Below are 17388 nucleotides of genomic sequence, written 5' to 3'. Positions count from 1 at the left end.
CAACAGATGTACTGTGCCACGCATTCCCAGTGTCAGGCTATTAAAGTGACACGTCGACCTGCCGGGCGGCTGGGGTCAGTAGCCTCTCTTCGTCGAGGAGGAGGAGGAGGAGGAGGGGAGAGATTCGACAGTACGCACTAGTGCTGCACGATTAATCGAAGAAAAATAAATAAAGATCACAATCTAGATTCAGATCAAGAAGAATTTGAGCAAGAATCGTTAAGCATTAGTTGGGCTGTTTTGCTACAGAGAGAGGTTTAAGTCAAGCACTTTGATGTTGTCTGTTTAAAGCCACAGTAGTTGGCTCCAGGTGCCACATTTTGAATGTAGTATTCAGCAATACAGACTAAAAACTATAAATATGTTCATGAGCAAAGATAATCGTGTCAGAATTGTGATCTCAATGCTCTCAATGAATCGAGATTCACATTTGAGCAAGAACCGTGCAGCACTCGTACTGAGATGGAAAACCATAAGTCAGACACTCCTTCCGGGCAATATATACTGTATACTGTATGTCTGAGATACACTCAACTGACGCAATGAGTCATTTAAACAATATGGCCAAACAGCACTGAGGTCATCCTGTAGATGACAGGATCTTGAGCAAAGAGGAGCAGTCTTTTATAATCAGGAAGTGAAGCCCGGTGAGGTCATTGGCTTTCCCACCATGATGACCGTCTGTGGTGACACAGGATTGTTTTTGCGATCCGTCCCTGAGGACCCCAATGAATTAGACAAAAAGGGCCTGCATGTGCACAGCCTCCTTCACTTATACTGATCGCAAACTATCTGTACAAGTGTTGAAAGCTAAGAGGGCTAATCTTGGGTTTACCCCAAATGCTCTTTCTTAAGGCCGTCGCTTGGCTCTAACTGATACTCTTATACTGCACATAAACATTTCACATGTAATTACACCTTTCATTTTGTTTATGTATATTGTTGTGTGTTGCCCCCCCCCCCCCCCCCCCCTGTGAAAATAAGACTTCTTCTGAAAGTGAATTAGGATAATATTTCCATTTCTTTCTCTTTTTTCCTCCTTCCTCGTATTTCCAAAACAATAAAAAAAAAATCAGCACACAACAAGCTCATGACGAGAGTTTGCAGATCCGCGATTGTCGGCTAGTTGTCGTACAACGACATATTGTGGCTATATAAAAGTTTAAAATACCCCCCCCCCCCCAAGCCACTGCCGTTCCTTGATTTACACATCCAGCTCTCCAACTGTTTCCTAAGTCAAAGGTCAGCGGCTGCCTACTCCCCGCCCACGCCGAGCGAGAGAGAGAGAGAGAGAGAGAGAGAGAGATAGAGAGAGGTAGGAGGGCAGGAGGGACACACGGCCCTGTTTAAACCATAAACATCCTCCTCCTCTCAGAGGTGAGAGTCGGGGTGTTGCACTCTGTTAATCTTTCACTGGGCTTTTAACACGGAGAGACTCCGCCTGGAGGAGACGAACAAGAGGGGGGAGGGAGGGCAATGAGGGAGGGAGAGAGAGACAGAGAGAGAGAGAGAGAGAGAGAGAGAGAGAGAGAGAGAGAGAGAGAGAGAGGGGGGAGGCAGGGCAATGAGGGAGGGAGAGAGAGACAGAGAGAGAGAAAGAGATAGAGCGAGAGGGGGAGGGAGGGGGCAGTTAAAAGGAAAGGTATAGTAGGAGGAATGAGTGAAACAGCCACAGAGAACGGGGCCAGATGGGCACCTTCACAGTCCATTTATCAAACCCGATGTGGTTCCCGTCCCGCCCCTCCCCCTCCTCCACTCCCCCCCCACCTCCCCCCCCCTCCCCACCCCCCCCAGCCTGCACTCGTGTCCTAAACCCCCGTGTAATTCTGTAATGATTTTCATTATCATATAATGACCTTACAAAGCCTACAGCAGTTTGCATGGTCAGTACAAAACTCGCAGCTGTTCCCTCCTCTCCGGATCTGCTCCATGCCGGCGGTGACAAACCGGGCCCTTTAGGTTTGTGTGTGTGTGTGTGTGTGTGTGTGTGTGAGGGTGTGTGTGTGTGTGTGTCTTTTTATTGGCTGGAGCCGGCAGCAGCAGTAGTGACCTTTAAGGCTGTGGAAGGTCAATGTGAGGTTAGCTGGCTGCCTGGGGAGGGTCTGAGGTGTCATGTCAGCGTACATCCCAAATACCTGACTAATGTTGTCCTCCAGGCTTTTCCATGTGAACATTTAGAGCTTTGACTCAAAATCAATGTAATGCTCCTCCTTCACTGTCATTTGGCTATGTCGCGACTAAGATGGAAGATTTGTTTTTCCTTTATGGCGTGGCCATGTAGGAGATTAGCAGTCTGTGAGAGGGTCTGCGTGTGTGTGTGTGTGTGTGTGTGTGTGTGTGTGTGTGTGTGTGTGCTGCGCACACACGTGCAAGTGCATATGTCCGGGGCATTAATATATCATTGATTACCAGAAATAAACAGTGATGAAAAACAAGTACTACAATGTTTTAATCAAGTAAAAATATCAATACAGCGATGAAAAGGAAAAGTTGTCGTTACGCAGAATGTCCCACTACATGCTTAGATTAGATCGGCTGAAATGATATGCATATATAGGGCTGAAGTGGTTAATGTATGTTTTGTAATAATAATCAAAATTACAAGTAACTAAAGCTGTCAAATAATTGTAGTGAAGTGAAAGCATATTTGCATCTGAGATCAGATGTAGTGGAGTAGAAGAAAAACCTACTGAAAATTGGAAATACTCCAGTAACGTAAAATAATGATGTCACCTTTTCCTACTCGTTCATGTTTTTAACGCAAATATTTTTTTCACACTGGTGAATTCCTAAGTGCACATCCACGTCCTGCCGTCTCTCCATATTTGGGCAAAGCTCATTATTATGACGATGACGTCAGTTCTATCGATTGCTTGAAGCCGCAACACAATCGATTGATTGGTCATTCACAGATAAGCATGATCTGAAATCAAAGGGTTCGCGGACCACCCATCTGACTTTGTGGACAGATGTCCACAAAGTCAGATGGGTGGTCCGCGAACCCTTTGCTTTCATTTAATTTGAGTCAAGTCAGAAACTACGCCAGAGAGAGGAAGGGACATGCAGGCTACAGCCAGCATGGAACCAGGGGCGTTGTGCATTGATTGGTCGACACACTGCCCTGTCAGTGGCCAGTCATAAAGTATAAAGTATAAAAGCATTGGTATCAAAATGTAATATAAGTACCAACAGTAGAAAGTACTCATGCTGAATGTCCCATTTTACAGGTTTTCAAAAAAAATTACTGATCTACTACGACACATTGTGAGACTGATGTGTTGCCGATGGCCACTTCAAGAGGCCAATATACGGTCTACAAAGATGAACAACTCTTAAGCATCTGATGTCCTCACACTCGACTGGAGCTAACTAACTGGAGCTAACTAACTGGAGCTAACTAACTGCCAGGCGAGAATTAGTTTGCTCATTTTGAATCCCAGTAGTTCCCGCACCAGGAAGCCATAGCGTTGGCAACGGATAAAATGTTCCCCCTGTACTGTTCAATCTGTCCTTCCCGTATACGGCATATTCATCCACCGCGCTGCGGCACAGGCGGTCACTCCCCCCTCCCCCCCCCCCCCCCCCACACATAATAATCTCCCATTTCCAATGGTGCTCATGGGACATTTACCACGGAGACGTGGAGGTCAGCATCTATCAAAAGGATTGCGCCGCGTATGCGGCGGGGGTAAAACCGAGTTACCCAGGAAAGCTCATAAGAATAAAGAAAGGCCCTCATAACTTCATTGGCTCCGAGTGAATGAATGGTAGCGGGCCGCAACTAGCTGCCTGCCTGGCTGGCTGGCTGGCTGGCTGCCTGGCTGGCTGGCTGGCTGGATGGATGGCGTGGGGGGGCAATAGAGCCCAGGCATCCGTCACTCTGAGAACCCATAAGTCACTGGTGAAGACCCAGCGGTCAGGAGGTCTCATTTCTCTTCCTCCTCTCCTTCTTGCTATAGCGCTTAATAAAAATACCCCGGAGAGGGAGAGAGAGAGAGTGAGAGCGAGTAAGCTAGTGGGCTCAATGTTCCGGAGCGGTCGTTGCTTCAAACTGATGTTTTAAGAAACAAAAAGTCAGGGAGAAACTTAATCAATCAGTGCCGGTTGTTTATGTTTATGTGCCCCCAAGCAAGAGTCATCAATCATTCTTTTTTCCCCCTCTCTCTCTCTCTCTCAGTCCTTGTTTTATTCTTTAGCTTGTATTATAGGCTGAATGGATTCCATGGAAACAAAAGCCAGCTTAATGATAAAAGCCAGCCTGTTGAATATTGTGCTGCAACCTAATTAGGACGCTGCATCAAAAAAGAGGGAGAAAAAAAAATGAATCAGCAAATTAATTTAAAAGAAAAGAAAAGTCCCATTTCAGTGAGTGCTTTTATGGAAATAAATGAATGTTTGAATGCAATAGAGTGAAATGAACCAAATCCCGTCTACATCTAACTCTCTCTCTCTCTCTCTCTCTCTGCATCTAATGAATGCACTCGGGCTTTGATTGTAATAAACGATGACGTTACTTCTCGACAGGATTCGGCAAAGTAGCAAAAGCCTTTTTAGTTATTTTCGTCAGTGCGTAAAGGAAGGGCCACCAAGTCTTTATCTCCCCTGTATCTCTAATCACTATCAGCACGTCTCACTTAACATTGCACATGGCCATGTGTTTAGTTTCGTGTAAACGCCGTCTGTTGACAGCCACTTGACAGATGACCCCTGGATCTTTTTCGGCGGTGGGGAGGGGAGGGAGAGGCATTTTTTTGTGAATGCGTGTGCGTGTGTGCGTGTGTGTGTGTGTGTGTGCGTGTGTGTGTGTGTGTGTGCGTGTGTGTGTGTGTGTGTGTGTGTGTGTGTGTGTGTGTGTGTGTGCGTGTGTGTGTGTGTGCGTGTGTGTGTGTGTGTGTGTGTGTGTGTGTGTGTGTGTTTGTGTGTGTGTGTGTGTGTGTGTGTGTGCGTGTGTGCGTGTGTGCGTGTGTGCGTGTGTGCGTGTGTGCGTGTGTGCGTGTGTGTGTGTGTGTGTGCGTGTGTGTGTGTGTGTGTGTGTGTGTGTGTGTGTGTGTGTGTGTGTGTGTGTGTGTGTGTGTGTTTGTGTGTGTGTTGTGTTTGTGTATAAAGAAGAGAAGAGATATTGGGAGCAGTCGGAGTTCAAACACATTACTGCCCTGTGTGTGTGTGGGATACTTGACCCCGCCCTCTCCCAATCAAATCATTCCTGATTCCTCATTCGCTGATAAAGTAAACTCAGCGCTGATTTCACATAATTTCATCAATTTATGTTTCTCTAAGGCAGATTTGGTTCCCAACACACTTACAATAAAATAAATAAATGACAATATAGCGTAGAAGCAAATGTTGGTGTACGTATGCCTGCCCTATAAGTGTGTCAATGTCACGATCAAGTGTTAAAAGAAAAGGTCACTCAACACGAACAATCTTCAAATACAAATTACAAGACACTACAGTACATCAAACCAAGGTACCAGCAGTGGAGGGTATAATCCCATATTTTCTAAACTCACTCTAATGTGGTGGCCATCAAAGTCAATGTCCCGTCTCCTCCTGGCCCTGTAGCCATTTTGGTTCCCTGGGCTTATACAGTAGGCTGAGGTCAGACGTGCTTAGTAGGCAGTGGTGGTAAAAGTACTCACACATTTGTGACCAAATACAGCAAAAAGGCCCTCAACTCTACTTTTCCATTTTTCAGATTATTACCAGATTATTAAAGTACAGAATGTAAGCTTTCATATGATGTATCATTCAATGAAATTGGACAATAATTGAAGGAGATATAACCATTTTAAAATGACTGGGGCCTTTCACCCAAAGCTGAGAAAAGCCCTTTTCAATACACAATACACAAAGTAAGAATACTGCAATCTAGAAGGGATTTCGTGCACTTGAGTGAAAGTGCAATTGTATTGGCATCATGAGGTACTAAAAGTAGAAGTACCAAAAGGAGAAGTAGACAACTCAGAATTTCGAGTTTTCAGAAGACTTTTGGAATCTACAGATCTGTAGATCTGCTCATTTCAAATGGCCCAAAATGTATAATACTGTATAGGGCTGAAGTGGTTAATGTATGTTTTGTAATAATAACCAAACAGTAACAATGTAACAAAAGTTTTCAAAAAATTATAGTGGAGTAAAAATGCAATAATTGCAGAAGCAAACGTAAATTGGAAATTTGGAAAGTCCAAATTCCTTGAGTAAATGTACTTGGTTACTTTCCACCACTGTTAGTCGGTGGCAGGCAGCCTTTGCATCGCAGAGGAGTGGGAGCAGGCAGGGGGGGGTGGGTGGGGGGGACGGGAGGGAGGAGGAGCCGATGGTTTCTAGCTTTCAGCACCTGCGGTGGGAATGCATTCTAAGCAGAGCACACAGGCCCTACATCAGAGTTTGTCGGACGGCAGGCGTCAGCGCGGCACGGACGAGGTGTGTGGAAATGGTCTGTTTACAAGGCTCATCTGGACGTGGCACGGCCGACCGAGGGGGTCAACTCGAGGGGACACTTCAGAACGCCGCCGAGGGGTGCAGCGCGGGGTGAGGGCTGTCACGGCCGGAGGAAGTTAGCTCAATCTATATACCTTTCCAAAGAAACGCCGCTTGTAGGAATTTGTAAGTCTGTGAATTCTGCAGGCCCCCGAGGCGCTTTGGCTTTCTACGGGGGCCTGGGTCTTGTCTGGCATAAAGTGTGTGTGTGTGTGTGTGTGTGTGTGTGTGTGTGTGTGTGTGTTTGTGTGTGTGTGTGTGTGTGTGTGTGTGGTGGAGGGGGGGTGGGGGATCAAGAATGGATCATTTTTAAAATGAGGGGGCGCCATGCCACACCAGCTCGTGGGAAGTGGGTGGGGGGGGGGGGGGGGGGCTTATTGGCTCTATAAGCTATTGCCTCTGAGGTCAAAGCCATTGATATAGACACATCACATGAAAACGTATGTACAGCTAGAGCCTGTCTGTGTAATGGGCAATGTGCTGGAGGGCCGAGAGGCTGAAAAGAAGGAACAGCTAAAATAACATTGCCCAGTTGTGTGTGTGTGTGTGTGTGTGTGAGGGCCTTTTTCGTTATCTGAACGAATGGCCAGTGTTCTAAGCTCTGCACTCTCCGTCTCCTTATCTGGGAGGAAGGAAGTGAAAGGGGCTTATCCCAGACACACGTGTCGTTGTGATAGCGGTGATAGCTGCCAGGCCTGTGGAACAACAGCAAACAAACTCACAGGCTGAGGGCCTATCTGTGGAATCCACCAAGTCAGCCCTTTCATGATAAACCGCGCCGTGTGAGTCAAAGTTATAGATATGTTTTTTTTCTTCAAACACACACTCCAAAGAGTGTGGGAGCAAGTCCGGGGTATACTGCAATGCAACGTCCTATACCTCTATGGAGAACTTCAGGTTTCAAAAAAGTATGACACCTCTAAAAAAATATACCTGACATGGCAAGGATAGGACAATGGACATGTTACATAATCAGAGGTAGCTGGTGGAAGCTACCTCTACCTAAGATCAGGCAGCGATATGTATGAACACGTCACCTGTGTGGGCGAGCAGGTGACTTGGTACATATAGGTGCTGCATGCGAGTCCACGGCGGGCACGTGTCTTACCTGTGTCACGTCGTCCGTGTCAGCGACCCGTTTGATACTCTGAACATGAGCGACAAGGCGAGGGAGGCAAATTGCCTTACCTGTCTCTCCACGTCTGTCGGTGCTGCTGCCTGTCGTTGAGGGCACTGAGGAGGGTCTCCGCCATCTCCCTCCTGCCCTCCCACGCTTGCCCCTCCTCCTCCACCGCAGACAGGAAGAGCATGGTCTGAAACAGGAAGCAAACAGCATGCCGGGTCAAACGGCGACATCAATGCCGTTATGGTTCTTGCCGAGTGCTTTTGTTTAGATTTTATATGTCAGGAGGCCTGTCGGGAAACGTTTGGAGAGAAGTTAGCACATGTTACACCACTTAACCCATTTTAGACGGGAACCCATTTTGGTGTTAGCATTACGTTGTGCTTTAGCTATTGAAAAATCGAAGACACTTTTAGAATCTGATCTCAGGTCAGAATGGGTTAATAATGAAACTGTCAGGATGTAATAGACATTTTTAGAATCTGATCTCAGGTCAGAATGAACCCTATATTCTGTTGCCCGGGATCGCGCAGGATCCGTATTTGGTCCCTTACTTACAGGATCCGTATTTGGTCCCTTACTTACAGGATCCGTATTTGGTCCCTTTACTTGCATGGCTTTTGAAAATTACGACTCATGTGGCAGCCAAGTCTATGTCATTTGTAATGTTTGTTTAGAGCACTTATGACATAAATCATGTGCCAGCCAAGTCTATGGACTTTAATGTTTGTTTAGGGCACTAAATGACGATGTAAGACGTCACGTGATATTTTACCTTCTACACCAAAATCGGAACTGATTTTCATTGAATGTTCACCAATTATGACATAGAATAGGGAGCTTGGGACTTTTACGTTGTCACCAGTGTCAAGATTTTCAAAATCGCACCAAAATGACCGCAACATTCCCAACGTTTCCAACAATTCCCTTAGCTCCAAACCTCCGCTCAGACGCCGAGCTCCTGTGAGCCGGTACTCCATTTTGAAACATCCGTGGGATGACTACATCCAATAATTCTAGCATAAAGTCAGTTTCACATCAGAGGACGAGCAAATTACACCCGATATTAAGAGTGTGAGTCAATTAATCACGTCCCGGTACAGCGCTGTGTAATGTGCGAGTATCCCCCTGTTGAACATGAATTACAGGCCGACTTAGAGCGGGGACGACGCGCTAATCTGAGACATCCCGGCAAAACCTTCGCCTCCGAGTCCTCGGAAGAACCTCTAAGCCGGTTGAGAGGGAGTCAAATGAAAAGGAATCTGGCAGCCCAAATTAAATGCAGCGCTGTCAACCGCACTCAAATCCCTCTTTCAGCCTCCTTCACCATCGCTCTCTTTTTCCTCTCTCTGCAGACATGACTCTCTCCCCTCTCTGAATATCCTTAAATGTCTCTCGCCCGCCACCCCGCTTCCGATTCCTCCCTCCCCTCTCTGCCTCTTGAAGAGTGATGGATCTGTAACTCTGACTGACTCTGACGCCTTGTTAAGAGCAGTCTCTTGCCGTCACATCCAGCCGTCAGACGCTTTCATTTCTCCCCATTAACAGGCGCTCGTCTCCTCAAGTCAAGTCAGCCAAGGCCCCGCTTTTCAGAAAAAAGAGAAAAAAAAGGGAAGGAAAAACCCACAATGTAAGGAGTCCTTGTTTCTTCTCCCCTCCATCTTTCCTTAATCCCTCCCCGACAATCCACCTGTCTGTCTTAATTCGTGTGAGGATAGGATTTGATTGTCTGTGTGTATGTATCTGCGTGTGCGGCGTGCGCATGTGTGAGTGTGTGCGTGTGTGTGTGTGTGTGTGTCTGAGTGCGAGTGTGCCTCTCTGTTTGTAAAGGGAGAGAGGAGTGTGTGATTTTCTCAGACAGAATATCATGCTCACTTGCTCCACACTGCACAGGACATGTGTCAAAACGCGTGCCGGCACCTGACAGATTGCAGGCAACATGGAGGAGACACGGGTGATTGCGGTGACCAAGGAGGGAGCATCGGGGCCGGCTGTGGAAACTCTACCTTCCGCTTCGGATCAAGACCCTCGTTTCCCCAGGGAATGATTGACAGCGATAAGAAACTTCAGGGATAATGCCATCACCCAATCACAGCCACAATATCTCATATCTCCGTGTACAGTAACCTGCTGCATGCATTTTTCTTTTCTTTGTCAGCATTTTGAGGCAAGGCAAGGGGAGGAGAATAAGAATAACCTGCTTCTGAATGTGTTTTAGCTCTGGCCCCGGAACATGAACAATGAAGTAGTGCAGTAACAGTATGTGAGACCTTCATCAAATGCGGCAAGGCAGATGTATTTGTATAGCACAGGGTGCTCACAGTTTTTTGACCAACTCTACAAGAAAACATAAATTATAATAATTTACCACATTTCCACAACAAGGCTATTTAATGTGATTAATAGAAAACATTAGGAAGGTAACACTTTATAAAAGGACTATAGCCTTCTTATTGGACATGCAAAATTGGTGAACATTCTGCGAAAATAGCCAATCTACAAGCTACAATCAGTTGGGCAGATAATCGGTTCCAACCGCAAATTATCCTATAGTGTGAAGCTGGCCTTACACAGGATGTCTATCTGACCCTCCCTTCTCTAAGACAAAGAGTATCCTAGATGTCCTGAAAGTTTCTGTCTGAATTTCATACATTCCATCTTCTCCATCTTGGCTCCCAAGCTGTGGAATTTGGGTCCATGTGGTTTACTCTCGATCTTTCTCTTTGTAAGTCACTCTGGATAAAAGTGTCTGCTAAATGTCCACATTAGATAAAAGTGTCTGCTAAATGTCTACGTTAGAAATTGTAACTGATGAGCATTGTTCAAAAAAGGCACTGACCCCGGGACGACACATGTGCACAGAGCTCGGAAAAAACCAAGTCATTAGTGATCCCTGTAGCAATTAAGTCCAGAACACGAGGACATGGTGGTGGTCACACATCAGACTACCTGAGGTCCCACAAATGATGATTAACACCAAATTATCGAGACATGCTGAATGGTGTTCTGCAGACGTCAACGTACAAACTTGCTCATAACAGATGTGTCGTTAAAATCAAGGCGAGTCAATGTGCCTTGAAGGAGATTCTCCTCTGCAAGGTGTAAGAAAGAAAGTACTCACATTTCTTACTTAGGTAAAAGTATCAATACTGCAATGTTAGACATACTCTGTTACAAACAAAGGTCCGGAATTCAAAATGTACTCGGGTAAAGCATCAAAATGTACCAAAAGTAGAATGTACTAATTATGCAGTACGGTCCCACTTCACAAGATGTATACGTGGGCGAAGGTGTGTGTAGTGTCTGTGTGCGTGCGTGCGTGCGTGCGTGCGTGCGTGCGTGAGGCCCGGCATCATGTGTGCCCTCCTCCTAGCATGCAAGTCTAAAATCTCTTAAATAATGCATGTGTGTGTATGTGCAGGTATATATCGGCCTGTCCATGCCTGAGTATGCAAGAGTGCCCCATGCCATGCAAGTGTGTGTGTGTGTGGCGTGTGATGTAGGCTACGTGGATGGCCCTGCAGCGCAGAATGAGGCATTCAGTTCTAGCCCCAGGCTGGTCCCGGGGCTCCGTGGATGGGCTCCCCCCTGCTACTTTGTTTACTGCCCAGAAACCCTCAGGCCTCACAGCAGCCTCGTCCACCATGCAGGCTGCAGCCTCTTCATCTCCGTTAGCCTCCGTTAGCGCTAGCCCGTGTTTACCCCTGGTTGACAGTAGCTGTCCTCGGCCCTCCCCTGTGTGATCCTGACCAGCGATGTCCTCGTGACCCAGGCCCCCACTAGGCCCAGGGTGAGACGGAGGACAGGGGAGAGGAGAGGAGCCACAGCTCCATCACCACCAGGCCTGCATCCATCCATGCAGAGGTGGGTAAAAAGTACTCACATGTTTTACTTCAGTAAAAGCATCAATACTGCAAAATACTCTGTCTGTTTGTACTTCATACTAAAGTACAAAAGTATTGACATCAAAATGTACAAAATGTATACAAAAAGTAGAAAGTACTCATTATGCAGAAAGGCCCATTTCATTTCATGTCTTCAAATGTATAATCTACATCTACATAATCTAAGTCTTTTGAAAATAGCAGATGTACATTAAAGCTCACAAGCATGACGACGTATTGTGAGCTTCAGTGGATTGACTATTTTCAAATGGCCAATAAGGGCTGAATCTACAAAGTAACTAGTAACTAAGGATTTTCCAAATAAATGTTGTAGTTGCCTTTGAGATGTAATGGGGTAGAAGTAAAAGTACTGGGAATTGGAAATACTCAAGTAAAGCACAAATACATCGAAATTGTACTTAACTACAGTACTTAAGTAATCCCCCCGCTCGTCCCCCCAGCCCAAAACCCTTCCAGTATATTTATTTATTCTGTGGGAAAAGGTATAAACATTTCCGGCACTGTCAGAGGTATAGAGCAGGTAAACAAATAAGGCGGTGTTTCTGGAGGCGGTGTGAGGGGACGGGGCGATGACAGCGTCCCCTGTGATGGTGTGGCTGGAGGCGCAGCCCGAGGCCGCTCACCGACACCTCCAAACACCAACACATACGTGTCAAATGCAGCCGATACCATACACTCAAATATACACTACACTGTCGTCGTCTTTGTGTGCGTGCGTGCGTGCGTGCGTGCGTACGTACGTACGTGCGTGCATGCGTTCGTTCGTGCGTGTGCATGCGTGCACTGACTTGTATTACTACACTTTCAAATGTCCCCACGAGTGAATTCAGACTTTGAGAAGTAGACAGTGGACAGTTGTCCTGGCCCTCACATGGAAAATGGATGTTTTAGGGTCAGTATCAGTCATTTAGACTCAGGTCAGGGTTAGAGTTATGCCTGATATGGCTGCTTGCCCCACCACCAAAATAGATGGATACCTTCCAGGCAGCCAGGAAATTCAGTCGCCAGAGACCGCACAGCAGTACAAGTTACAGATACAGGCCATATAGAAAGGTACAGTATACAGAAGGAGTACGTGTGTGTGTGTGTGTGTGTGTGTGTGTGTGTGTGTGTGTGTGTGTGTGTGTCAGCACTGGCGTGATTGCCTGAAATTATGACATACAGTATCTTCTTGTATTACATCTGTCTGTTAAATAATCAAGTCACACGGAGAACATGAGGGTGTCCTGTTGGCACTGCCAGTTTGTGTTCCTGTTCCATTGGCACATCATTGGCACATCATCATCATGGGTTCAATTCTAGACTATGTACCGCAATGCGTACCCATTCAGCAGCACTATACAGTGCAGCCCCGGGTAGCTCACAAAATGTTTTTTTTTAATTAAAGTGAATGTGTTTCGAAAGTTTTAGGAAAAGTTTAAACAAAGAGGGAATAATATATTCCACCCGGCAAGGTTGTCACTCCATAAATTGGAGCTACTAGCTGACCGCCAGAGTGTCTCACAGACTGTTAACAGCCCATTTAACGCCTTCCTTCGCTGACTTCACACTCAGAATTTCAAGGGACCCAGAGCACTCTTTAGCTCGTTGGCTCCTTCTGTCCTTGGTACACGTGCCAGCCGGGGTAGGAAATGTACTTATTTTTTTATCTTTATCTTGAGTACACTGGATGCCCGATAAGTTCCCCGCAACTTAGCCTGATGTGTGTAAGCATGGCATAGGTGTATGTGTGCTTATAGCTGTGTACAGTATGTATGTCTGTGTGTATACAACAGGTATTATGCACACAGAATAACTCTTCCTACTTCCGGGCCCCTTCCCCTTCCCTACTTCCTTCACAGGTTTTACCGATGATACTAATTAAGGCTCTGTTCCATTTAGTGTGCAGTGGTTCTCAAACGTTTTAATTTCAAGGACCCCCAATAACTCTGAGAGTGTACGAATGGAACCTGGTTTCATTTGTACACTCTCAGAGTTACACACCAGTTTTAATTTGAACCCAGTAAAGGACAATTTGCAATGTGCAATGTTTCCAGTGAGCCAACATGCACAATAGCAGGCAGCACCCTGACTCTGTTTTACAAGAATGGAACAGAGCCTTAATTAGTAGTGGGGGCGGCGGTGGCTCAGGGGTAGAGTGCCTGGATGGTAACCGTAAGGTTGCCAGTTCGAACCCGGGCTCCCCCAGAGTTACTGTCGAAGTGTCCTTGAGCAAGACACTGAACCCCTAATTGCTCCCGATGTGCTAGTTGGTGCCTTGCATGGTTTCCGCTGCCATCGGTGTATGAATGGGTGAATGTAATGCACAATCTCTGTAAAGCGCCTTGGATAAAGGCGCTATATAAATGCACCATTTACCATTTACCATTTTAGTATCATCGGTAACACCTGTGAAGGAAGGAAGTAGGGAAAGGGCCCAAGTTCTTTCCAAAATGGCGTGTGTGCATAGCAGCATAGAGTCCATTAGAAACCATATTCTATTATAATTAGCATAACAATAACTATAACAAAATATGGTATTTGATTTACAGACCACACATTGGTAGACTAGAGGGACAAAAAGGAGGGGGGGGGGGGGGGGTTCAAGTACAGGGTACCTCAGTGTTAACTGAACACTCTGAATGTGACTGTGTAGTAGCTTAAGGGCCCTATTTTTGCCAATGCCTTACCCCATATTCCTAAAATTCTTCTCCTTTTTTTTCACTATTTTGAAAAAAACATTTTAAAATTGTTCAACTAGCCAATCTACATTGACACGTTGTGAGCTTGTAGAATGGCTATTTGAATTATATTTAAAAAAAAATGTCAAAATAGTAGAAAACAATCTAAGAAGTTTTGAGATAAGGGGTAAAACTGGCAAAAATAGCGTCCCAAGTCCATAGTGATGATTAAAAGCATGCTATCTTTAGAACAGACAGTTGGTTCCATGCTGATGAGGTTGGTAGGGAAGGGAAGGGAAGCCAAACCTCCCTCAGCCACAGCTGAGAAGGATTCCCAAACATTTGGCCATGGTGGTTGGAGTTCATTTGTCATCACAAAAAAACCCCTAAGTGTCAATTTAACTCTGACTTTCATAGTTAACAACTTTTAGCGTGGTGCAGTGGTGGCGTGGCAAGTCTCTCTCTCTCTCTCTCTCTCTCTCTCTCTCTCTCTCTCTCTCTCTCAAACATGTAAACATAGACAATTTGAGGGTCCTGCCGGGTCACATTTGACCCGTAACACCACAGATGTCACTTTTTTTGCACATAAAACGTGCCAAAAATGTAAGAGACTCTTTAGTGAGAGCAGACTGTTATGTTCTACCGTCCCGCAGTATATATCCGATTTACCTACGGGTAACTTTCCATATTCTAATTGTGATTATGAGGTAATATATTCCACGCACACTCTGGTAAAAAAGAGTATTATCACCTGTAAAACTAAGTTTGTGGTGTATCTGTTGAAGTCCCTGTGTGGCCTGTGTTACGTCGGTAAAATATATAGGGCTGAAGTGGTCAGTGTCTTTTTTGTAATAACAATAAAAATCTACAAAGTAACTATTAACTAAAGTTCATAATTCTAGTGGAGTAAAAGTACAATATATTCCTCAGAGATGTAGTGGGGCCGAAGTAAAAGTATTGAAAATTGTAAATACTGAAGAAAGTACAGTAGTTGAGCACATGTACTTAGTTACTTAACACCACTGGCATAAAGATTATTTAATTGGCAGCATCCACTCCCTGCCAGGCCTGGCATGGCCCCGCAACACCACAGCACCAGTACATGTGTGTGCCAAGCAGTCTGTGTGCCCATATGGAGGCAGACTGTGTGCTCTGAGCACTTATCCATCCTGTTTTACAAGTGTTGGGACACCGCTGGCTCCCTCAACTACTTCCAACCTGGCCCCAACAACACAATCCCCCCATTTTTGGGCACGTCATTGGAGACAAACATCCACAAAACTGTTAAAAAATAAGTTAAAATAGCCCACCTACAAGTTCACAAAACTATAGATTTGGTCTGAGAGTGGCAGTAGATGAAAGGCCATAGTCATTCAAATGGATAATATATATAAAAAATAAATAAACTAAACTGTATTGAGGACAAAATTCACTATCGTTAGCACACAAATTGTTATTTGCATAATATACACGTTTTTTACTGATTGATTGATTGAACACTTTATTAGTACAATCAGACATTTAGGATAAAAGGATACAACCAAAATGTGCTGGGGACTTGTTTCCATTGTGGTCCTATTACACGATGTGTATGCCGTCTGCCCGTTCCTCCTCCACTGCCATGGATGTGGTGACCATTAATCAGATTTCCTCTCTGTCGTACCACCGATTGCCGATTTGTATGAAATGCATTGACAAAGATGACATTTTCTCTACGATTTGTTAGTTTTGTCTATGTAACTCGGTAGTGCATGCACTCGCCTTTGAACCACAATGTTCTGGGTTTGATCTGGGGCACTGCTAAGTAACTCAGTGTACATATGTAGCACGGCTTGGGTGACTAAGATGCACGGTAAATACTGAGTGCGGATGGTACAATTAGAGCTGCACTCCATCCATCTTCCAGGGGTCTATAGCACATTGATAAGGGGATAGACTTCCCTGAGACTGATACCAACAATAAGCCACTCCAAAGCACTTAGTTTTGTAAACACTATCATTAAAGCCTTCCCACCCCACACGGAGCAAATCATTGCCCCCAATATATTACTATTTTCCGTTTCAACCAATCAAAGTGCACTGCAGGGCTCTGTAGAATAACTCTTGTTCAAGTGGCCGATGGGTGGCGCTAGAGGAAACACAAATCAGTGGGGTTCATCCTCTGAGAAGCATGAAGTCACACCGTGAATTGCCAGGCAGTCCAGACGGTAGCTATGGAGATGCAGAAGGAGGAGAGGACACTGGAGCAGCACAGACGTTTAAGCCTATTATTAGGTGCTAATATATACAAGAAAACGACCTTGCGGTCTTCGTCAGAGTCATGACACTTGTATATTACTGTACTAGTCTCTCTCCTCCTTCTGCACCTTTTCCCTTGTGCCTGTGATGCACTTACGCATTGGTAGGTTCCCTTTGTTCTAAAGTAGCTATGGAGATATTCTACTGGTTGCCATGGCATCTTATTTCATAAGCGGAGGGCTTGGCGGACACAAAGGTTTTTGCTTTTCTCGCTCTCACTCTGTCCAACACAGTAAAATACTTTGTGTTAATTTAACCTTGTGTAACTCTGAGAGTGCAACAAATGCAACCGAATGGACCTGAAGACTCTCAGAGTTTGATTACTTTAACTGTCTCACTCACTAGTCTCCCTGCATGCAAGCAAACAAACCCAAGAAAGCAAGATCCACTTCCACTGCTGATGGAAAAGGCACCAGGCACCTTGCTCCCTGTAATGGATCACTTCTACTCAAACTCCATATGTGATCCTGTCAGGAGGTCTGGTTTCAGCTTCGAACCAGGGGGATTTATTTTGTGAGAGAGCGTGTGCGTACGTGCGTGCATGCGTGTGTGTGTGTGTGTGTGTGTGTGTGTGTTAAATGCGTGTGTGTTTGCTAAACAGGTTACTTATGGGGTGGGAAGGTCTCTCCACCATGGAAAACATTATATTAGCAGCCAGGTAAAGTAATCAGGCCCTCAGTCACATGTTCCATTTCCAGTGACATCACACTCACAGCCATAAAGAGTGTGTTTCCTGCTATCTCATGTTTAAAGATGGCCCAGAGTGAAGGGGTCCCATCAGAGTGAAGGGGTCCCATCTGAAATACCATTTGGCCCGTTCTAGCGATTTCAGCAGATCAAGCTATGAGTTTCTGTGTATGAAATATCAGCCAGTATTATGGACTTGGGATATAGCTGTCAACTTATTGTCCTTGTGTTTGGT

At 45.4% G+C, this 17388-nt stretch overlaps 1 protein-coding gene across 1 annotated transcript in view; it reads right to left on the bottom strand.

The window, feature by feature from the left end:
• Positions 1-1410: 1410 nt before the first annotated feature.
• fto (FTO alpha-ketoglutarate dependent dioxygenase) overlaps positions 1411-17388 on the bottom strand; it is a gene marked incomplete at both ends in the record, with an annotated part of 101679 nt that continues 85701 nt past the window's right edge. The window contains 2 exons of the mRNA XM_083791097.1: positions 1411-1441; positions 7669-7793. Coding sequence (XP_083647223.1) covers positions 1411-1441; positions 7669-7793 — 156 coding nt within the window. The remainder of the gene's footprint in view (positions 1442-7668; positions 7794-17388) is intronic.

Source organism: Protomyctophum parallelum, assembly GCF_964188405.1.
Source record: "Protomyctophum parallelum genome assembly, chromosome: 2".
Lineage (NCBI taxonomy): Eukaryota > Metazoa > Chordata > Actinopteri > Myctophiformes > Myctophidae > Protomyctophum > Protomyctophum parallelum.
This window is presented reverse-complemented; position numbering and strand designations above follow the sequence as displayed.